This window comes from Anabrus simplex, chromosome 5 (assembly GCF_040414725.1).
Source record: "Anabrus simplex isolate iqAnaSimp1 chromosome 5, ASM4041472v1, whole genome shotgun sequence".
Taxonomy (NCBI): Eukaryota; Metazoa; Arthropoda; class Insecta; order Orthoptera; family Tettigoniidae; genus Anabrus; species Anabrus simplex.
Window position 1 is genome coordinate 170,597,512 of NC_090269.1, and position 25,572 is coordinate 170,623,083.

Below are 25,572 nucleotides of genomic sequence, written 5' to 3' on the forward strand. Positions count from 1 at the left end.
TCAGACTGATACTTCTTTTCTTACTCAAAATTGCTTTACCTTCCTGTTGATTCGTCTTCCCTTGTCCTTTCTCGCTCACTAAAACACTACACTATGCTCTCACGGTTTCTTGCTGTTCTCTCTCGCTGACCACTTCACTATCTTGATCTTCTGTATCCGGACTGCACTGCCCGTTCTCTTCTGAGATGATCTCCTCCCTTTCCACGTCTCTCCTCCTCCCCTTTTCTTCCTTCTTCTTCTTCTTCTCATCTTGCCTTGTCATCTCGCCACCCTCAGCGCTCTCGTTTGCGTCCATCTCCTTTAGCTTCGCCACTGAATGCACTCTAACCCATCGCCCGTTTGTCACCTCCAACCTCAGTCCTCTTATTCAGGCCTTTAGCCCCTGGTTCCTCGCTCTCCATAAGTGCCTATTCAAGATCCTCATATTTTCACTTCCTTCTCTTCCCATGTCTCCTTTCACCCCCATTTTCAGTCCCTGTAAATTTTTACTGTTACCTAACACAATTTCTGCCATTAAGGTTGAGAAAAATGTAACCCTAATTGGCCTCCGACCTTTGGTTTTACCAACTCTCTCTACATCGTCTATGTCTATCTGACTAAAGTTTATCTTCATTGTATCACGTATAACTTCCACCACCTTAGATATCAGTTCAATCTTGCTCTCCCTCGCCCCTTCCTCAACTCCATATATCAATATGGCTTTCTTCAATCTCTCCTGCCTGTACCCCTCCGCTTCTTTCTTCATCTTCATCACCTCCTCTTTCAGATGTTTCACTTCCACTCTCAATAACTCGATTTCTTTCTCATTATTGTCCACTCTCCTGCTCGATTCCTCCGTCTTCGTTTCAAGCCATTTCTTCATGTTCCCTATCTCCTTTCTCTGCTCCTCCATCATGTCCTTTATTTCCTGCACCTTATCCCATTGACACTTTTCCTGCATAACTTCACTTACAACCACCCTGAGTGCGGCCAAATCCTCCGTACTATATTTTCCACTGGTATTTGGGCCTGGGTTTACTTCCACCCCCCCAATAACCAGTAGCACCGCTATCACTGTCACTACCAGCACCGCTTCACTCATTTTTAATCCGTCCGTACTTATCACCAATCCATTCCTGGTCTTCTCCTTCTGCCTTGCCTGCCATTTCCCAATAGCGGCCCGGTACTGTTCAATGCCGACCATGTTTACAGCACGCACTTCACTACGCAACCTCTCTCCTCGACCGCTCGAGCTAGACTGAGAGTAAAGAATGGATTTTGTGCCCTTGCGCACCCCCTGTTCATTGAACACAGACATCGGGAACGGGGCCAACTCATACTTGAAGTCATCCTTTAAATCCTATGGACATGTCATTAACCACTACTGATAGAAAGCAAACTGTCAGTTTTGGGAAATGGGGAGTGGAGAGCAAACCACTTTTTGAGTTTTTCCACATCACTGTTATCGCGGACGATTCTAGAAGGTCTCATGTCTATGTACCTGCTGCTCTCCAGTAGAATATGATATGCTGCAAAACTTTCTAGTTCTTCACATATGTTCAACATAGACACCATTCCTGTTTTCCACCTTGCCAACACACTGTCGGAGATTCCACTTCCTTGGGTCAGCCCACCATAGCTCTTCATGGATCGCATCAGCTTCTGTTCAATTGTTAGTTCTGACCACAACCAGACCAAAACTTGTCAGACCGGCGAATGGTGAATGATCCTTTTGTGAACATGTCGTATTCACTTTTATCCATCAGATCGTGTAGAGCCATCATATCCTAAAGGTAGAGGTGTGCGCCCTTAGCATACAAAAATGTCCAGCTGAGTGGACAAAAGGGAGCATCTTGTGGACAGTTTACAAATGAAGGTTCCAATAAAAAATAAAACCCTAAAAAGACGTGAGAACAGTTTCTTTGCATACCCCCTCTCAAACCCACTTATGACTGTTTTTGGTTATCTGCCGTTTTTGAGAGAACCTCTGAGCCTATGCGTATCACTCTGTTCTCAAATGAAAGTTAATTAAATTTACTACAACTTCATTTCATATAATAGTTGATGTTTGATGCGTATTTTAGAAGACATTTCACAAAATAAGTGACCATTTCGAAAAAAATAACTTTTTTGGAAAAATGCCCACTTTCGAAGAACTGTATCTTGGGAACCAGTGGCTGTATAGAGCTTGCCCTGGTCTCAAATTGTAGCAAGTTTAGTCTGCTTTAAAAGTGTATAGAGTAATTATACCGGTCAGACCCTTCCTTCACTGAGATATTGAGCAAAACCTGAAAAAAGTCCGAAAATTTCATGGTTTTTTGGGTACACCGCCGCTCGCACAGCACTTCGGAAATTGCAAATCCGGTTTTTTAATATTGGTTTAGGTCTTAACAACATATACAAAATTCAGAACGACCCGACCCTTTGCAAGCACGACCCCATTTTCATGTTTAACTCGACTGGACTATAAGCAGTTATAGCAAAAATTCACTACACAATAAGCAAATTATTTTATATAGATTTAATACGGGAAGAATCGGGACTTCAAATTTATGACATGCTAAGTGGGAAAACATGTTAGTGAGGAACGCACTAACGAGGTTTCACTGTAACTGAAATCTCCATGAAGTACACTTTACTGTAAGGTAGGACTGGGCAGACCTGCTGTTCTGAAATATTACAAGCTTGAGGTGGAGTTTTGGTACACTGTGCTGGCACACGACACACGGAACTGTAACTGCGTAGGAGAGAGAAATTTGTGAGGCAACATGGCATGCTCCTCGTCAATGGGGATGAGCCTGTACCGGACATGCTGTGTGTAGTTACGGCCAGCGTAAACCTGCACGGAACTTGAAGGAACAGTCGGAACACTGAAATTCGTGCTCAATAATCATGTTTATTAAAGGTTGTTTTTAGGTTAAGATTTTATCAGTCAATATGAAATACATATATCACGGTTACAGCCACAGTATGGTGCCTAAAAGTAACTTTTCCAAGGACATTTTCATCAACTGAAATGAATCGGCCCGGATTGTGAGTAATAAAAAAAGGATAAAGCTTCACGGCACATAACAAAGCAATCGGAACTTTGAAATACATGCCCCAAAATTTTTCAAAATGTTATTTAAGAATGTTTTCATTCAATCTGAAATACTCCTATTACAATTATACCAAAAGTAGGTATGTTTACGAGGGCGGACCAAATATCAATGGGATTTTTTTTTATATTTATTGCATCAACAAAAAACCCACGCACATAGAGATCGCTTTTTTACATAGTGCCATGCCTCGAAACACATTTTCTCCATTGGATTGGTAAGTTTTGATGCCATCCTGATAGAAAGAAGAAGGATGCGTGCGGATGCGGAGCCAGTTGTGCACGAATCCATCATCTTTGAACCACTGTCCTCCTAGGCCTTGTTTGAGTGGTCCAAACAAACGGACGTTGCAAAGTGATAAATTTAGACTGTACGGGGGTGTTCCAGAGGCGTCCAGTGAATTTCCTCCAGTTTTTTCCGCATTAAAGCCAACCAGCACTATCAATAAACTCAGGTAACCCAAGCGAACGTACAAAAGATCGGGTACACTCACATAACAGTGGACCATTTATTGGAATGTTTTTACTCCACATTTCCACAAACCACGTATAAACGGCTTGGTCCACCTCCTTGTAGTCGGCCGTTCCTGATCTTTTTACGCTGTAGACCTAGGGTATCAGCATCAAGGTTTTCCTCTATCTTACTTTCCTGTTTTAAAAAAAGTCGAAAGTGTTGACGGGCTAATGCCATACTTCTTCGCTACTTCTCCTTTCTTTCCGCCTTACTCTACTTCCTACGTTTTTTACTAAACGAAAACTGCTGTCGCTTCTGCTTATCCATTTGCGATGATATGAACTTATTTAACAAAATACACACGAACTTCGCAGGTTTAATGATATAACCTGAACAGAAACAGGTTGCTTTGCAAATTAAGTATGAAGAAGAAACATGCAATGCATGATGCGACGGAACAGTAGCGTTCATTGGTGGATTACAAACATCGTGATCCTACTCAGCCAATAGTGTGACGTCTTACATTGGTTGATGGGCGAAGCCTACTGGTTACACAAAGCGTAGCGTTCATTGGTGAATTGCAAACTTGGCACTCCTACTCAGCTAATAGAGTGACGTCTTACATTGGATGACGGGTGAAGCATATTGGTTACACAAAAGCGACTGCCTTCTCGATCGCGTATGGTGCACATATGGAAATCGGCGATCATATCGTCTGAATAACGAAATAATGTAACAAGAAAAATTTTGGTCATAAAAAGGATGAATTTTAGTTTTAATTTGAGAAATATGGTCAAATTGGTAAATAAAAGAGCTCAATTTTATTCGTTAAACTGAAACTACCAAATTTACTAAGATGAAATAACACACAACAAATAGGGAAAAAGGAAGGGACCAAAAAAAATTCATTATTCATTATTCTGAAAATTTCGTTATACTGGCGTTCGTTACAGCGGAATTCTACTGTAGTGGTGTTGGTGGTAGATGATGGTAAAACAGATTGCAGATTCCATTACTGACACAGAAAGATAGGTTTCTCCAGTTTTTTTTAACAGATGTGGCAGGCACAGGACTTGAAGCTTCAGTTGCTGCCTTTTCATCTTCTGAGTCATGATGTACTGATATGAACCTACTTTGATAAAATGCCTGATGTGGGATGTTTAGATTTGAAATATCTCATCATTGTGCCGGTTGAAAATCCCTTTACTGACAAAACAGAAGAACATAAGTTGCTTTTAAATCTGACAGATTTTTTTCTAGTAAAAATCCCAAACAGGACACTGGTGTGACATTCTGCAAAGTTTACAATCTTTTGTGTGGTATATGTTACAAGGCTTCAATGAAACACTCTTACAGAACAGATGAGAACAAAACAGAACACACTGAGTTATTTGTATATACCGAAGGCCAAAGGTTGGTATAAAAGAACCACAAAACAAAGAGGATATGATAGAACACACAAGACTCCAGTACATGGTGGCACACTGTTGATATCGAGCGTTAGCTAGTGGGCAAAGAGCAGTGCATAGTGGTGCTTCTTATGGAATAGTGAGCCACTGTCTCGGTCTCGCTTGAGAATGTTTAAAAACAACTGAAACTTGGTGATCCGGAACATAACTGTGCATCAGTACAGTGTGCTGAAACAGGGACATCGTGCCCAATCCTTCTGCAAGGGAGTCAGGATGAAGTGTGTAAGAGCATATATCCCAAGTCCCAGGAGCATAAATAAAAATATGTGATGTTTGGAACATCACAGCATCTACTAAATTATTGAACTATGTAATTAATTGAAAAGATGTATATATTTAATCACTGGTAGGTCATTTTAAAATTATTATGTATGTATATATATACGGTTTTAATCATCCATTCCAGATCATAATTTCATTTCTTTGTATCGCGGCTGTAACATATTCTGAACGAATGACTTATTGAGTAAAGTATTTCAACACCATTCGTATTAATAACTTGCAGTAAATTTTCCAATAGCCGAAGTCAGGTGACCGGAGTCTGCAGGCTAATTTCAGCCCATTACCAGGAAATGTACGCCATCAAGCTTTACGAGAGACCTTACCCTCTCCACACTCTGAAGAGAGAGTTAAAGCCTTGGTAACGCCTACTTTTCGATGTTCGCTACCTGATTGCTTTGATTCCGCGGGAAACTTCAACCTATGTGAATGGACGTAATGAAGCAACATGATGGATTTACAGCAATACTTAGGAGAAGGAATAGTACATCAGATCTTACTGGTACACATGATATGGTTGATGGAGGGAGACTTTGGAACTTATATACTTCGACGACAAGCGCTGGAGAAGACACTCTTGGACACACTTACTCCTGCTTACGACTTGGAAGGACGATTCTAATCTATTATCGGAGGAGGGCTGTATATCTTGACATAGGAGAAGATCTTAACTTAGTTCACTTTGCATCTGAGTAGTGTACTACTCAAAATTTACCTGTTTATCTCAATGACGAGAGTTAAAGTCAACAGGAGACCGGTTTTAACTGGTATAGGGCAGGAGAGATATTATTATGTATTTAGTTACACTACATTTCTGTAATACGTAAGAATACAAGTGTATTTTCTCCATGAACGTAACCCATGGTGGTTTTGCTGCTAAAATTAGGACTCTTTACGACTTTATGTAAGGAGTACTGTAGGAAGTGTTAAATTCAGGAAAGTCGTAGTACAGGTAGTGTATTATGCACGAAGCAGGACTGAAACCCACGACTGATGACGAAGCCTGTACGAGAGGTCTATCAAACATCAGCGGCTACATAAATTGTATCCAGATAAGTCTACAAATGGTGAGCTAATGGCATAAATTACTGCAAGTCTCCGCGTAACAGTTCATTTTCTTAGAGTTTATTTCATTCAATTTTTATTTTGCTTCCGTAAGTTCAGATTTCGTTAAAACGCCGTTACGTCGTGTTTTTCATTGCAATAAATAGTTATTTTAATTTGTATTTTCGGAAATTCTTATTAATGATCCTTAACTTCCAAGTTAATGTACTTAATGTTTAGTGTTCCGTCACCCTACCCCTAAGAGATTTTAGAGTCTCATTACGTATTATTATTATTATTATTATTATTAATTATCATCTATCGTTTTCAAGCCAAAAGCTTGAAGGCTGGCGCCCATGGGATATTGTTTATGGAGAAACAATCAGATATTAGTTATTTATATTAAAATTAAGGTGCCCGCCACGTCTCATTTTGTCACACATCAGTGGGCAAGAGTGGGTACGTCACATATTGGCGCTGCAAGCGTGGAGCTCATAAACGATTAAGTACTTGTATAGAACAGATAGAATCAGTATTTTGGGGGTAACTGTTGTGTATCCACAATATATTTTTCTTGTGTGTTTGATTTTGGGGGTAGCATGGCTGAGCAAGAGGAGAAAGACATGACGCTGCGTAGTGGGCACGTGCTGAAGGGTAGTGCTTTAAGTAATTCTAAAGAAGAGGTAATAAGTGTGTAGAGGAAGAAACAGATAATAGGAGCGAAGATAGCGAAGGAAATAAGAGTAGGAACTACAAAGTTACGCTAGATTCAGACGATAGTACGATGGGGGCGAGGCGAAGGTTAGCCCTAACAATGAAAGTAATAATAATCATTTACTAAAATGATGCAGTTAATGTTAAGCAAAATGAGGATAGTAAATCTGAAATACAAAATGAAATGGAACAAAATAAATCTGAAATAAAAAAGGAAGTAGAACAAACTAAACAAGAATTAAGTAAGGCATTGAATGAACACAATATCGAAGCTAATAAAAGGATGGACGAACACAGCAAAGTTACAAAGATTATTTAAACAAATGAAAGATATAACAAGCAGATAGAGGAACAGAAAGAGACAACTAAGCAAAACAAGCAAGAGGTAGAAAAGAAATTATAGTGCAGAGGAGTTGTTGTGATTAATGAAAAAAGAAAGCAACAACACCAGAAAGGAGTTAGAGACACAGGTAACAGGTATTAACAATAAAGTTGAGACCCAAAAGGAAGAAATAAGAGAATTTAAGGAACAGGTACACACCAAGATCGATACGGTTAAGTGTATAATAGAAGTCAACACTAGGGAACAAAGAGAAAAGTTTGCGATGGTAGAGGGCAATACAGTGGAAATTAAGACGTTGAAAGAAAAACAGAACACTGTAGTGAATGAAATTGAAGAGATAAAAATGTAGTTAACTGCATAGCGATGGCAGAAACACGCATACAACGAGAAGAGAAAGACAAGGTAACACTGAGAGGCAAAGTCATGGAGGGACTTACAGTAAGGAAATAGAATTACCGAAGTTCAATGGGGAACAAACTAACATACCAGAATTTCTTAAGATAGTAGAAAAACGGGTTGGGAAACGGATTGACGAGGGATTTATGGACTGGAAAGAGGCGATCGACATTATTGATCATGCTTTTGTGTGAGAGACGCATTCCTGGTTTTCAGTCTATAAAAGCAACATGGAAAGTCTGAAGGAATTTAAGACGAGGTTCACAGACAAATGTTGGAACGAACACGTTCAAAGCCGTGAAAGAGAAAGGGTAGTATTTGGGAAGTTCAAACATAATGAAGGCGTCTCTATGACTATTTCCTGTCACATGTTATGATTTACCAGAATTTAGACGGAATCACGGCTGATTCAGATGTAGTCAGATTACTGTTACATTTTCCGGATAGGGTACGCGAAGCAACGTGCATTCAAAGTATTAAACCTATCCAGGGAATGGAGCAGTTATTAGGTTTTGACGCATTAGGAAGCATTGGGCATAGAACAGGAAACTCACATAATTTTGTTCCTCATAGTGAGCCAAGGGAAAATAAGAGACAGCAAAACTATGAGAATCGTAACCAGTTTCAACCAAGGAATAACGGTAGGATTGGAGCACCTGAAAATAGAACGGGAAATGCCCAACACGACAGAGGACATGTTACTAATGAACCAAGTGTACGTACGAGAGTGCAACCTCAAAAATAAATGCAGGCTGTAACGAACGGTCAGAATTCCAGCCTTACCGGGAAGTAGTTAGAAATTGTGTTATGAAACTTGCCATATGACCTAGATGTTAAGGAAGATCTTATGTGTGAACCAGATCATAATTATTTAGATTCGGGTGATGAAGTGGTTAATCCTGTGGTTCAATTAGAAGTATGGAGGCGTATGTTAATGCCTTAATTGATACAGGAAGTCAGAAATCATGTATTAGCTCAGAATGGTATGATTCTTTAGTTAAACAGGGTATTAAGATTGAAGAGATGCCTGTTAAGTCAACATTCATTATTACATCTGTTGGTAAAAAGTCGAAACATCTGCAAGAATGTCGCGGTGCCGAATAGTATAGAGGGTTTAATTTCAGTACAGGTATGTTTGGTTATTCTTCACCTGGTATTTGATCTCATCTTGGGATGTGACTGGCTGACTTTGAAATCGGCTCAGTTAGATTACAAAGAAGCAATGGTACATCTTAAGTGGGATAAGAAGTATGTCAAACTCGAACTGAAAAATGGAATTCAGGGGAAAACGAAAGTTTGTGCTATGTGAAGTGTTATTGAGGTTTCTAGAGATAAGGAGAAACCCAGTGAAGGGTTTAATTTATGCCAGTTGTGGTTGAAAGAGGATCAGAAGGATGCCTTATTTGAAGCTGCGAGTAACAGTAAATTAGAGGAAGTCCAGAGGGACGAATTGTTGGCAGTGTTATGTGTACACGCTGAGATTTTTCTGAGAAATCCGGTAGAACACATGTTTATGAATATTCTTTTTCAGTGCTGGATGACAGTCCTTTCAGCAGGCCACGGTATGCTATATCACACAAATATGCCAAGGCAGTTGACGATTGGATCCAAGCGATTAGCCGATGGGGTTATTAAAGTGTCAAAAAGCCAGTATTTAAATTCCTTAATCATTGTGCATAAGAGTGACGGAAGCGTGAGGCTTTGTATTGATGCGAGGGAGATGAATAAACGTATTTGTGCTGACCAGTTAAAATCGCAGGCAATTGAAGAGTTAATTCAGGGTTTTCATGTGTTGATTTAAGTAGTTTTTGGCAGATTCCTTTGAGAGTAGAGGACAGGCCTCTTAAAGCATTTAGTCATAAGTATAGCTTGTATCCGTTTCAGCGCGTTCCCTACGGGACAAAGACAACTTCGGCAGCTTTAATTAGAGCATTAAATATTGCATTAGGTGATGACACAGGGGATTTCGCACGGTTTATATTGACGATCTGGTCATTTCTTCTAGGACCTTTGAAGAGCACTTGTATCACTTAGAGAAGGTTTTTATTAAGTTAGAGCATGCTGGTTTCACTTTGAAGTTACACAAGTGTATTTTTGGTAGACAGGAGGTAACATTTTTGGGACACCGTGTATGTGTGATAGGGGTTACGCTTGAGAGTACAAGGATTGAGAAGATATTGAATACCAGTACACCTAGAAATATCAAGGAATTGAGGTTGTATATAGGGGTATGCAATTTCTTTAGACACTTTGTACTAAGATTTGCAAACTTACTTGAGCCGTTTAGAGACTTGTTAAAAGCCGGCAGTAAGTGGAGATGGACAGAATGTCACCACAAAGCTTTTAATGATTCGAAAGAAAGTTTCAGGCAAGCAGTTGTTCTTAAGTACCCTGTGACAAATAATAAGTATGTGTTACTCACTGACGCATCTCACTATGGGCTGGCTGGAGTTTTATATCAAGGACCTTATCGTATACATAAGAAACTAGGACCTTGTGCTTATAAATTAGCTGACGGCGATAGCATTTTACAGGAATCGTACAAGATTAGGAGTTCACTTAAATACATTACGAGTCCGGTGGATTTTCCGTAGAGATGGGATATAGGCCAGCAGGGCAGGCCACTCTTATCTTTTATATAATGTACCTGTCGAGGCGAGGAGTGACCATTCTTGGGAAGATCGAGTCTCCCAAGTTTTGTTTTGCTGTTCAGACAGTGTGTGTGTGTGTACGATAGACACAGGTTCATGACCAAGGTTACGTCTGTTCTCTTTATGTAATGCCATGTGGGGTAATCAAGTAATTGATTTACTCTAACGAGGATCATTAATATTGCAGATTAAGGTTTGTAGATTCCCTTAGACACTATGAAGTCACCTTAAAGACTTGCAATAATTTTACCCTAGGCTAAAACCACATGAATGTGTTAGCATGTGTGAAAAGATAGTCGTACAGCAAGAACGTATACATCACTTCAAAGAGTAATACGACATATTTTGTTTGTGCTAATTTTGTACAGATGTAAATTGAATTGCCAAGTGTTGCATACAATGGATTCATGAAATCAGCAAGATATGATGAACATTTGAAAAAGTGAGACATCAGAAGCTCGCAAAGTTATATATTGTGTTTTTTAAAGGAAATTTTGAAGGGTTAAATATTATCTGTTGCAATTAAGTTGTATGTGGAATCATCAAGATGACAAACAGTTGGTCGTATAAGAGACCAAGATGTAACTATGTAAAATATTGCTTCATGTGTTTTGTTGTACACGGAGTGAATGTGGAGCTGCTTTGAAAACAAGTGAAACGTAAGTGTGAGCCCTCAATGGAAATGCCACTTGTTTCGGGCTCAGAGGGGCGAATGTGATGTTTGGAACATCACAGCATGTACTAAATTATTGAACTATGTTATTAATTGAAAAGATGTATATATTTAATCACTGGTAGGTCATTTAAAAATTATTATGTATATATATGCGGTTGTAATCATCCATTTCACATCATCATTTCCTTTCTTTGTATCGTGGCTATAACGTACTCTGAACGAACGACTTACTAAGTAAAGTATTTCAACATCATTCGTATTAATAGCTTGCAGTGAATTTTCCAATAGCCGAAGTCAGGTGACCGGAGTCTGCAGGCTAATTTCAGCCCATTACCACGAAATGTACGTCATCAAGCTTTACGAGAGACCTTACCCTCTCCACACTCTGAAGAGACATTTAAAGCCTTGGTAACGCCTACTTTTCGAAGTTCGCTACCTGATGCTTTGATTCCGCGGGAAACTTCAACCTATGTGAATGGACGTAATGAAGCAACATGATGGATTCACAGCAATACATAGAAGGGATAGTGCATCAGATCTTACTGGACCATATGATAGGTTGATGGAGGGAGACTTCGGAACTTATATACTTCGACGACAAGAGCTGGAGAAGACACTCTTAATCTTGCTTAAGACTTGGAAGGACGATTCTAATCTATCATTGGAGGGCTGTACATCTTGACATAGGAGAAGAACTTAACTTAGTTCACTTCGCATATGATTAGTGTACTACTCAAAATTTACTCTCATTGAGACCTGTTTATCTCAATGACGAGAGTTAAAGTCAACGGGAGACTGGTTTTGACTGGTATATGGCAGGAGAGATATTATTATGTATTTAGTTACACTACATTTCTGTAATATCGATGAATATAAAGTGTATTTTTTCCATGAACGTAACCCATGGTGGTTTTGCTACTAAAATTAGGACTCTTTACGACTTTATGTAGGCGTACTGTAGGAAGTGTTAAATTCAGGAAAGTCGTAGTACAGCTAGTGTACTATGCATGAAGCAGAAGTAGGACTGGAACCCACAACAATTGATGACGACGCCTGTACGAGAGGTCTATCAAACATCAGCGGCTAAATAGATTGTATCCAGATAACAGGGTCTACAAATGGTGAGCTAATGGCATAAATTACTACAAGTCTCCATGTAACAGTTCATTTTCTTAGAGTTTATTTCATTCAATTTTTATTTTGCTTCCGTAAGTTCAGATTTCATTAATACACCGTTACGTCACATTTTTCATCATAATAAATAGTTGTTTTCATTTGTATTTTCAGAAATTCTTATTAATGATCCTAACTTCCAAGTTAGTGTACTTAATGGTTAGTGTTCCGTCACCCTACCCCTGGGAGTTTTTAGAGTCTCATTATGTATTATTATTATAATTATTAATTATCAACTATCATTTTCAGCACATAAAATAAGTACAAAATCTTGTTTTTATCCACCTTCTCAATACATATCAATCATGCAATGTTTACAATAACATTACAGTGTTATAAGGTACTAGTTTTGGTCCTATAAGGACCATCATCAGCCTAGCCAAGACAGGTCTGAACTATGTTCCTAAAACAAATTGGTCAGTGAGATGAAAGATGAAATGATGGCCTGAGAATGTGGTGAAATGATATACATATAAAATGGTAATATATGAACAGTTGTATGTGACAAAATTATGTTAAATAGTGACAATAAAATCTTTAAAATTGCATTATTAATCAACTATTGTCTCGGAATAGAATAAATCAGCTCTAGTTGACGAAGTTGCACATTTAAAATTGGTTAGGACGGATTATAAACAAAGTCCAGAGTTTCTGTTGAGTTCTAGAAGACATGAATTGACATTAGCGCAGAGGGAGTTGTTGTTAAAAAAATCCACAGTGAAGGTTAAGTGTTGTCAGAGCTGTAGAATATATCTTGAGGTAAATTGAATCTTGCTGTAATACAAGGGAGCAATCCCAATTCAACAGGAACCAAATTGAACCTTGCGAAATGTGAAACGATCTTGCCAATTTTAAATGTGCAACTTCGTCAACTAGAGCTGATTTATTCTATTCCGAGACAATAGTTGATTAATACTGCAATTTAAAGATTTTATTGTCACTATTTAACATAATTTTGTTACATACAACTGTTCATATATTACCATTTTATATGTATATCATTACACATTCTCAGGCCATCATTTCATCTTTCATCTCACCGCACCACTTTGTTTTAGGAATATAGTTCAGACCTGTCTTGGCTAGGCTGATGATGGTACTTATAGGACCGAAACGAGTACCTTATAACATTGTAATGTTATTGTAAACATTGCATGATTGATATGTATTGAGAAGGTGGATAAAAACAAGATTTTGTACTTATTTTACGTGTAATCTTAACTCAATACGGAACCAACTATGAAGTTTAAAAAAAAAATCTTTTCAAGCCGTAAGCTTGAAGACTGGCGCCCATGGGATATTGTTTATGGAGAAACAATGAGATATTATTTACTTTTTTTAAATTAAGGTGACCGGCCACGTCACATTTTGTCACACATCTGTGAGCAAGAGTGGGCACGTCACATTTAGTACAAAATCAGCAGATCCTTGGCCAAATCCTTTATGAGAATTCCATTGCAATATGCTGATACAGAAAGAAATGTTTATCAATGTTACAGTTCTTCTCTTCAATATAATTCCTAACACTGTTAAGATCCATTTCAATGTTATCAGATCTTTTATAACCAACAGTGTAAACCTCTCTTCGTAACACATGCTAGTTGCAGAAACCAGCTCAATAGAAATATCCAAGAGCAACTTCTGAGGACCAATACTATAAATGAAAAATATTATTCTAATTAGAAAATTATTCTACATATAAAATCAAATTGTATTAACTGGCTACATACATCATAAAGTCTCATCTTAGATTAAATAATGATGCAGTCTTTTCTTCAAATCAATTTTAAGGGTAGTATTTGTACATAATTCACCTGGGTGAATGTATAGGATTTAATAAATATAACTAAAGTGAAGAAGACAACAATATAGTTTTACTATAATATACAGTTCAACATTCACAGTAAATGGAAAAATCATAAGACTCGACTCTACAGCCTCAAAAAATTAAGGAATCACATGAAAATTATTTGAAAATAAATGTTTCAATAGTTAAGGCAGAATCTGAATATTATTTTAATCTTAAAAACAGAAACACCTCTGCAATGTATTCTGAAAGAAATGAATTATAAGTTACCAAGGAAGGGATGAAATGAACATTAAAAGACCCACTAGACAAGAGAATATAAATTTTGATGACAAATGTTGTCCAGCTACATAACATGTTTCAATCTCAAGTATACAAGTTAGGATTTTCTTTCTGACAGTGTATTCCAAATTTTCAATGTCTGGCTCCATGGCTAAATTGTTAGCATGCTGGCTTATGGTTCAAGGGGTCCTGGGTTCAATTCCTGGCCATGCGGGAGATTTTAACTTTCAATGATTAATTCCCCTGGCTGGGGGGGCTGGGTGTGAGTTGTCTTCAGAATTAGAATTCATCTTAGGTTAAAGCCCCATCCTCATAGATGCACAGGTCACCTATTAAGTGTCAACTAGAAAGACCTACCCCAGACCCCTCCAGGGCCACCCATTATTATTATTATTATTATTATTATTATCATTATTTATTCAAAATTCTCAGTGATGAACTTTAACAATACTTTGCCATATACCCAAAGAATTGCAGCAAAAAGAAAATCAAGTATTTTTTAAAACTTTTTATTAATTTTGTTCACCAAACATACACCTCACAAGTACTATTAATTTTTCTGTATTAACAAAGTCTAATGAAATGACTTTGTAACTGCAATGAAATATGGAATGACAATCCAGTAAACATTGAATAGATGTATCAGTTTTAATGCACTTTCTTGAAATTTACCATCCTAAACTGGTATATTTGGGCTAATATTTGTTCTTTCCTTCCCTTACATACATTTCAAAATACTGCAGAATGATGCTGAACACTTTCCTTATAAGATCTATTTCATTTTAAAAGCTACAGTTCATACAGACTGAAAAATCACTGAACATAAATGCCAAGTAACATAAAACAGTGAACCTGTTTAAAAATCATATTGTGCCACAATTATTGAAGATTAGGATATTTACACATATAAATTCAGTGAATGTAGGATAGGGATATTACATCACAACCAGAAAATGCATACAAAAATTATTTTTTGAACAAGATTGCATTTCTTAGTGCCTGTTCCTCTTTCCAATGGTCCCAGGATTTTTTCCTTTTTTAGAATACAAAAATCAGAGTACCTAGAGAGGACTTGAATAACAACGCGTAGCTTCAGAACATTTCACAATCTACTGCATATTTATCTGGAAGTATATGTTTGTGAAGTTTATAAAATAAGACAGTCCTGTTCATTTTGTAAATATTTAGGACATAAACAGAGATAAAATTCACATTTACATGATATACACATGTCTGGAAGCAAATACTAATTTTGACATCTTAGACTTTACATGAGATGAGAACCCTAAACATCCATGAATCAGAAGATACCACATACCATATGAAATAAGACAACAAAAATATATTTCATATAACTTCCCACATATATGAATTAACACTTTAAGAATCAAATTTTATTCATTTAAACTTAAATGAAAAAGCCAAGTAATAAAAATGTTTCAGTAATTATATAATATAAAGCTACAAGACTTCTAGGTAACAAAGCATCATACTGAAAAGCTACTTAATCAGGAATTCCACTTATGTAAGAAATCATATGATTTTGATATTAGTGCAGGAAAAGCATCAATGCTTTTACATTAGTTACTGAAGCACTAAACAAGACAAAATTATGGTGTTCGAAACATGTGCTTACAAAGCGACAAGGTTAACTATAATCTCAACTCAAACCACATACACACTGATCAAATAATGCAAGTACATTTTTACTGCAATTTATAAAAACGCAAAGTGTACGTTATGCGTAGAATATGAAGTAGAACCTCTGTTCTTAACGGTAAGCGCAGACAACACAAAAAAATATTATAATGTTCTGAATATATGAAGTATCAATGAAAGTGTAAATTAGGAAACAGATAACAAAGGAATTGCAACAAAATTGTCTGTATTAGTCCGTATATTCAGTTTCTGGCACTACAAGACGAAGTTCACCAGACACTGCAGCGGAACACATGAGGTATGCGACGAAGATTGGTTTAAGGAGAGCTACCCGTAGCTGAAGTATCTAAACGTGGCCTTTTCCTTGAACCAGACTCTTCAGGAGTTTCTAGATTGACATGATCCCTCTTCTTCTGCAAGTTCTGAAATGAAATGATAAAGAAATGAATATGCATCTTCAGTTAATAAAGCAAGTTATTGGAAGGTTAAGGATTTATTAACTGCAGAATTAAAACTTTAAAAATTCTTAAAAAGAATAATACATACAGAAAATGGAAAGTCTGCTCAGGCATTAACTCAGTGGCTTACCAAACTTATAGTGTTAAGGTTGTGCTTGCATAGTGATCATGTACTATCAATTTGAGTTTCTATCCTTTTAAAAAATCTTAATTACAGTGTAAATGTCAATACCTTAACAAGGCAAATAGAAAAACACTGGGATGGACAAAGATAAATTATTATCATCATGCGAGTTGGTTGCATTGTTTGGGCAGTGTAGCTTGCATTCAGGAGATAGTGGGTTTGAATTCCACTCTCAGCAGCCCTGAAGATGGTTTTCTGAGGTTTCACACCAGGCCAGTGGGAGTATATCTTAATTGAAATCACAGATGCTTCCTTTCCTAGCTCATCATTGCCAAAAGACCTATCTAAGATGAAGAGAAAAACTGCTAGCAAAAGAAAGGAGAGGATAGTCTTTTGCAGAACTGGATAGCTTTAAAGAACATGATTTTGCCTTCATTAAAGACTAACAGTCAGAAATTCTTCTTTTTCTTCTTCTGTTACCCTTGCCCAGGGAGCTCCTGGGTAAGGCAGTGGATCACTGATCTCAATCTCGCCCTCTGTCCTAAAGCGTCCTGAAGCGGCAGTAAATTCTTATACAATCCAGTTTATGTTTCTATCAAACCTATTTTACAGTATGTCAAAACTGAGCTTGTATGTTGAGAAAAGTTGACAGTTCTTGAAGTCGCACTATACTTGCAATTTTATTATGGTGTATATTATAAACTATTTGGGCAATTTCATCCCTTTTCGTAGTCACCTTCTGCGTAATGGAATCTCATGATCATCATTACTATCAACCCACTCTGCATCACTAACTCACTAACATATTTAGCAAACAACATATGAAAAATCTTTACCAGCTACCATTACATTGATAGGCATGCGTCTAAGTATATTGACAAAACATTTCTATAGGTACCACCCTCTAGCGGAGTTCAATAGACTATGTATATCCTACTTTGATTCCTATTGACATCTAATCTGTGCATGAATACATTATTTTTACAGTAGTGTGTCCATACATCAAGAAATAATATGGTTATTACTCATATTAGTAAATGTTAAGCTCCACAGACTTTGCTCACAGTAAAAGCATGTACTAAGGAACTTTATGCATAAAATTCTAGTATTTACTACACATTCTTTATAAAAGTAATTACTATGTTTTTATGCATACTACCAAATACCAGATTCTTGATGGCATAACTGCTAATGAATGCATGTAGCTGTAAGTACATTGTGTAATGATACAATATTCTGTATCTATCAATAATATCTAGGATTGTATTACCCATAATTTTTTATTTAATTTATGGTATATGTAGCATCTACATTTTAATACTGTCAATTGTAAGACAGTGAAGTTCAGTAGCCTGGTGTGCAGCAAAGGACAAGAGCAGTGTAATCCCTTTTGTTAACAGCTTGAATAATAAAATATAAATAATAGAAACAGAGATATTTGTGATTATTACATTTTTCATAAACTTAAAAAAATTTCTACGTAAATTATTGTTTCATCTAAGACCTAACAAAAGATAGAAATACATTTTCCAATCATTTACATTTCGTACATTTTTACTGCATGGGCTGTGATAACTGAGATATCCACAAATTTAGACTCTTAATGCAAAATCCATCAATGCCAAGCACTGCTTACATGGAAGTAACGTTCAACTGTCATGGTAACAAATTAAATGGCAATGACTGTTGTTGCTGCTGCTGTTTTGTTATTGTTGCAGTGATTGTTTTAATATGAAAAACTGTGAGATAATCAGCCCATATTGATTAGGAATGCAATTACGATAACTGTCGAAATGAGAAGGAAAAAATTAAAAAGAAAATATACAAGAAAGCTGAGTCATGAAGGAAAGTGAAAATGAAAGTCTGCCTCCCTTGACCTTGGATGACATAACACTGAACAAGAAGAAAAATAAATGTGTTGGCCTATAATGCCCCAAGCCCAAGAAACTGATCAACAGTAACATTATACTAACTGTTGTTAACTAATATGTGTTCTCTGTCATTGGATGCCATTCATCTCTGCTAGATGGCATTTGGTACATGCAGCTCACCTCCAATGGGGGTGTGCCTGAAAAGAGCTGCACCACCTCGGGATGAGGACACGAGTTTACTTTACTTTACTGCTACATGCATTGCCTGTAGGGAAACCTAGCCCGCGCACTTGTGCGTATCAACATTCAAAACCTCATGGTATCATGTACGATGTTATAAGTTCACAATTTACGTTCGCTAAACAATTTACACACTTCATTGATTATATTCTGATATTCAGTAGAGCTTGTAGATTAATATGAATGCAATAAATAAATACTTATTTTAGGCATTACTGCTTCCCGCCATCTTGCCGATGAACTGCATTTTTTAACTCTTCTTGCTGCTCCCTGGTGGTTAAGCGCTAAATAAAAACAACTGAAGTACATGCTACGTGTCCCACACAAGCACTGCAGTCCAATCTAGTGCCAAGAAAACGTCAAATAAGCTCAGGCATAAATAAAATACGAACCCGCACAATTGTGCGTACACGGTCTGAAAGGGGTAAGACCTATCTGTGTCGGTGCGGCGTAAAGCAAATTGTAGTACAGAAATATTTAAAATGGTTATATTTGAATCAACAGTAAAGCAAATTGTAAAAATTAAAGTTCTTCAATATGAAATTCTTCATTATGCCCTGACATATTCCAAGTTATGGCCCTTCATGTGCTCAGGCTGCTACGACTATCAATCTACTGAACCCATTAGAGATTTTACTGGGACATGTAAGTAGAGTAGCATCCTGCTTCACAGAATTTACCGAGCTCAGAACATATTAAACAAGCCTTGGACCTATGAGATTAATGGAATCCCACTTCCATTTGACAGGAGAGGGACTCCTTGAAAACAACTTGTTGAACAAAATGGAATTTGATGGGGAGCTATCAATATTAATGGGGCTTTAAGAAATTAGAACTGCCTGAGTCAGCAAAGGGGATGCTCTGAATGTGTTAGAAATTACTGATATATGGGTAAGGGGAGATAACACGGAAGAGAAAGGAGATTATAAAATATTCTTAACAGGTGTTAAAAAGAGAAGAGCAGGGCGCGAAATAGGTCTGTTCATCAGGAATACTATTGAATGCAACATACTTTCTGCTAGGCACATAAATGAGCAAATGATGTGGTATAGATTTAACTGTTCGAGGAGTTAGAATGAGAACTGTCTCAGTGTACTGACCATGTGACGGTGCAGATGGGGATGAAATTGACTAGTTTTAAGAAGCAGTAAGTGACAACATAGCCAGGGTCAACAGTGAGGATAAGATAGTGCTAATGGGAGATTTCAATATAAGAGTTGGAAACAGAGTTGAAGGATAATGAGAAGGCGATGACAAAATGTGGAAGCTAACAGGAATAGAAGGTGTTTACTGGACTTCTGTGCTAGTATGGGATTAGCAGTTACAAACACATTCTTAAAGCATAAGGATATTCACCGCTACACATGGGAAGGTAAGGGCACACATCCATAAAAGACTATATCCTAACTGACTTTGAATTCAGGAAATCTGTTAAGAATGTGTAGGCATTATGAGGAATTTTTGATGATATAGACCAATCACTGATTGATCTGTAGTGAAGTATGTATCTCTAGTCCTAGGATAGAGGAAGTGAAATCTGCAGACGAATAAGGATACAAAATCTCCAGGATGGGGAAATTAGAAGTTCATGGATACGATTCGTAAAAAGTTCCAAACAACAGACCATAAAATAGGTTCAAGATATAGAAAGAGAATGAGCAGCATACAGGGAACAACTGTGTGTAAAGATGGGAAAATCCAAACATCTTGGTGGAATGATGAAGTGAGGGCAGCTAGTAAACGTAAAAGGAAGATGTAACATAAATGGCTCCAATAAAGGACTGATGTAGACAGGGAATTGTAAGGATATGAAGTGAAATGGCGTATGGCTTTTAGTGCCGCGAGTGTCCGAGGACTAGTTTGGCTCGCCAGATGCACGACTTTTGATTTGACGCCCGTAGGCGACCTGCGCGTCATGATGAAGATGAAATGATGTTGAAGACGACACATACACCCAGCCCCCGTGCCAGAGAAATTAACCAATTAAAGTTAAAATTCCCAACCCTGCCGGGAATCGAACCCGGGACCCCTGTGGCCAAAGGCCAGCACGCTAACCATTTAGCCATGGAGCCGGACTGTAAGGAGATGAAACAGAGCAAAACAAGTAATTGTTAAATCCATGAATAAATCATGGGAGGATTTTGGTAATAACCTGGAAAGGCTAGGCCATGCAACAGGAAAACCTTTCTTGACAGTAAAGAAAAGAATCTTAAAAATGGAGGAAAAATGTAAATGAATAGAGTTTTGAGTAAATCAGCTGACCTTATAATAGATCTCAGGGAATCACTGGATAGGTGGAAGGAATATTTTTAAAATTATCTCAATGTAAAAAAAGGAAACCTTTCTGGTGACGTCGCGAACAATCTAGCTCATGGGGTGGAGAACACTGAAGTGATGAACTTACGCTTGAGGAAGTGGAAAGGATAGTAAATAAATTTCAATGTCATAAAGCAGCAGGGATAGATGAAATTAGACTTAAAATATAGTGGGAAGGCAGAGATGAAATGGCTTCACAAAGTAATAAGATTAGCATGGAATGTTAGCAAGGTACCTTTTGATTGGACGAAATCTAACTGCACCTATCTATAACCAAGGAAACAGCAAGGACTGTAACAACTATCGAGGTATTTCACTGATCATTATACCAGGCAAGGTGATCACTGTCATTTCGGAAAGGAAGGTATAATCAGTGGTTGAGTTCAGTTGGATGAAAACCAGTGTGGTTTCAGACCACAAAGGGGCTGTCAGAAACAACTTTTCAGTATGGCCAGGTAACTGAAAAATGCTATGAGAGGAATAGACAGTTATGTTTCGTAGATCTAGAAAAAGCAGAGTGCCGAGGGAAAAAATGTTCGTCATACTGGGGGGTACTATGGGAAAGAGAAGATTACTTGAAAAATAGGAAGAGAAGTAGAGAGATCAAATAATATCTTCTACAATTCTGCCTGACAATAGCTGAAGCTAGTCTTGCAACACCAGGCAAGAAGAGCCAGTCTGGATAAAATGAAAAATGTTGATACGCAAGAATCCACTCCTCTTCCAAAAGAAGTGCAAGATCTAGATTCCTTCACCAATACCTGGGTGTGACAAAGGATATGAATTCGATCACTGGCAGGAAATAGATAAGCTCGGTTCCCGAAGAATTTGTCGACTTGAAGGATGCAGAAGTAGAATGAAACTTGGTGTGCAAAGTGTGATATTTACCTTTGCCTCTACAAGGAAAAAAACTGTTTTAAAATGTTCCATACACGTGTGAAATGTTGAGAGAGAAACTGCTTGAAAGGTAGGCAATGGAACATCTGACAGGCCATTTTTTACACAAATGGTTTCAAATGAGATAAAAATATGAGCAGTATATATTTTCATGTCATAATCTGTAGTCATTAGAAACATTTAAATTTTAATATACTTTTGTGTCATCTAATGGGGAACTTGTTCAATAAACACCTAACCAGCATGAATGTGCGGATACCATTCCGGCAAAACTATGGCAGACAGAATTAAGTATTCTTTTTATCTCCTTTAGACTTTATTAGCAAATGTACCCGTGTTTGCTAAGGTATTCTATACGGTATATGGATTTCTACATAAATTACTGCACACACACAGTGACTAAGATTTTACTAAATTGCATTTCTCTTAGCGTTATCTGAGAAACACCATGGGAAGTCCCTATACGTTCTTTTCCAAGTAAGGTGCGAGTCACTGAGTTGTGATGATAATGACAGGCCCCTTTTCACACTGTCATTAACAATAGAGTTCAGAAGTTTCTACTATAACGGCAGGCTCACTTGCCTACTGCCATTCACAATTGAGTTGGGGCGTTTTCATTATAATAGCAGGCCCCCTTGCCCACTGCCATTCACAATAGATTTGTGGAGTTTTCATAACAATGGCAGGCCCCCTTTCCTACTGCCAGTCAAAATTGAGTTGTGGTGTTATTAGGACAGGCCCCTTTTGCTAACGTCAGTCACAATTGAGTTGCAGAGTCGTCATTATAATGGCAGGCCATTTTTCCTACTGCCAGTCACAGTTGAGTTGGGGAGTTTTGATTATATTAGCAAGCCACTTTGCCTACTGCCAGTCCTAATTCAGTTGGGGAAGTTTGCTTATAACGGCGGGCACCCTTGTCTACTGCCAGACACAATTGGATGGGAGAGTTTTGATTGAAACTGAACGCTCCCTTGCGTTCTGCCAGACATACAAATGTATGTGGACATGTGTAAGTGCAGACCTTCATTCCAAGATTAACTGCTCCTAAATGGTACGTTATATCGACAAATGGAGTGCGGCATCAGAGGCTAATTTTAGTAGTCTACAGGGTTTATCCTATGACATTTTCTGGTATCTCCTCTATTTGAGGTGCCTAATATCAAAACAAAGACATGCACCACCTATATCGAAATTGAGTTAAGGATCGATCCTTATAGCCTTTTTAATACTCTCTCTGAATTAGTGGCCTGTGTCTTTCATAGTCGGACACCTCCAAATATTTCTATCAAAACCGGACGTGACCATTCCAGCCAATCAGACTGCTACAAGTGACAAACTGTCATGGCAACCATTTGTTTACATTCTCTTGTCATTGCATGCTTGGAAGTTTAGTGTTCATGTTTTTCTCAGTGTTTTACTTATAAGTATTTGGGATAATGTTTTCATTTAATATGGAACACAATGTTTCAGAGTGTCCACCTGTACGTGCTAGGAAACTAAAATTAATCCTGAATATTGGAAATGAGCTAATAAGAAATGATTGGTGTAAGTACATTATTAAGTTGCCATTGCAACTTTATTAGAATCAATATTTAATTATTTAGTAACTAAATTATAATTATCTCAAAAACTTAATCCCATTAAGCATGAATATTTTGCTAGGGGCTTTACGTCGCACCGACACAGATAGGTCTCATGGCAACGATGGGATAGGAAAGGCCTAGGAGTTGGAAGGAAGCGGCCGTGGCCTTAATTAAGGTACAGCCCCAGCATTTGCCTGGTGTGAAAATGGGAAACCACAGAAAACCATCTTCAGGGTAAGAATGAATATATTGTTTTGAAATCAGTTAATACTGTACCGGGCGGTACATCTCCATGCCACTAATTCAAATATTGCGCCAGTTGAAACCTCTCTACAGGAGAAACTCTGAACTTTAAAATCTGTATTAAATCAAAGGTTTCACGGAAGATGTCTCTACTGTAAATTTTGAACTATGTCTATTTCGATTTGCATTTGTTTGCTCTGTAGCAAGAAGTGTGGACATTCTCTTCTAGATGGCACTACTTAAGAACTATAATTGTGCACCCTAGTGCAAAGTGAAGGAACTGTTTTTTTTTTTTTTTTAAATAAGAAATTAAGTATTCATAAGTTTGTTCTTTCTTAAATTTCTTTCATTCATTTTTTGGGTTGGCAGTATAACCCTTCTCTTTCCGCCAGTTTTGAATTTGACCAATCAGTAATTTCTGTAATTAATTTTCCACCAATCCTAGATGTCTCCTTCAGTTTTGACTCGTAATCTTTAGCCGACCAATAAAAGTTTATGAGCGGGTTGTTATCATTCATGAAAGGTCTCGAATGTTCCACGAGGGCATATAAACTGCTGATTTTCTTGTCTCGGAGCCACTTCAGTAACATCTTTCGCAGTGTGTGAACATATATAGCAGGGGGCGGGAAGCGCCTCTTTCTTCGGGCAGCAGTTCATCCACAAGGTAATGGCTGTTTTATAACTTTATTTCTTGCTAGCTCAGCAGTTTAACCCATGGGGCAGGTTCGAAACTTTTCTCATGTAACCTATCTTTAAAATGTAATAGACATTTGGTAAAATTTCGTCTCTTTAACTACAAATTGGGATAGAGAGTGCTTAACCCTCTCGAGCTCCCACTCATATTGTTTTGAGGTGACTACGTTTTCATAACCGTTTTTCTTCTCTTCGTAATGTAATAAAATTTTCTTATCGTGTCACCTCCATAGTATGGGATTAGCCCCTGTATAACTGGCCGAGTGCCACCTAGGTTTTAAGAAGTTTCGTGTAGGAGTGCAAGCTACGCCTCCAGTCAAGTTGGTTTGTTGGGCCAATTAATTAACCCAGTGTTTGTTTTCTTCATGTGAAGGCCCTGTAGGTTGGGTACAAGATACCCCCGTTTCACTGTATGTGTGCCTTAAGGACAGTTAGGAATGAAGGTTGTTGTAGCCTTTGATAGGCCTGTAAAATTGAGAGCGGGTCTGCTCTTTTCCTCTTAAGTTGGTAATTAGGAGCAAATGTTCCTCGTACTTAGGGGTTTTTCTGCCCTTTAGTTATTGTGGTGGTGAGCTGAGAGCTCAGAAATTAATCTTGGGGCTCTGGAAATTCTTAAATTGTTAACCTGCTACTTGGTACCTGTTACATCTTTGTTATTTGTTGTCATTTGTTGATTTTGAAAAGAAAATATAACCTTTGTTAAAGTTGTAAATTAACTTTAATTTCATAAGTTGAGACCTATTCCCGCCCGCACCTTCTTTCACCTGTAACTACCACAGATAACTCCGTAACAAGTGGTAGCAGAGCGTGGTTGATTGGGTCTCAATTTAGCCCCTTTTGATGACTAAACATTGTTTTCGTTTCGAACCCTAACAATTTTCTAAGTTGCTGGAATTTTTTTTTATTTTTCTAAAAATTTTCTGTCATCATGTCCGGCTCTCGCGACGTCCTCCATCCCGGCTATTTGCGCAAGGAGGAATTGATCTATGAATTAACGATTAGGAATGTTCAATCTGGAGGCACGGTTGCGATAGACACCAATAAGTTAAAAGATTCCCTTGATTTGCCTATTACCATCCCGACTTTGGGAGAAAAAGAGATAGATGACACTCTCTCCACGATCA

At 37.7% G+C, this 25,572-nt stretch overlaps 1 protein-coding gene across 1 annotated transcript in view; it reads right to left on the bottom strand.

Moving 5' to 3' along the window:
- Positions 1 to 14,127: 14,127 nt before the first annotated feature.
- The window catches only part of LOC136873875 (DET1- and DDB1-associated protein 1), a 100,481-nt gene continuing 89,036 nt past the window's right edge, over positions 14,128 to 25,572 (bottom strand). The window contains exon 4 of the mRNA XM_067147178.2: positions 14,128 to 16,445. Coding sequence (XP_067003279.1) covers positions 16,341 to 16,445 — 105 coding nt within the window. The 3' untranslated portion in view covers positions 14,128 to 16,340. The remainder of the gene's footprint in view (positions 16,446 to 25,572) is intronic.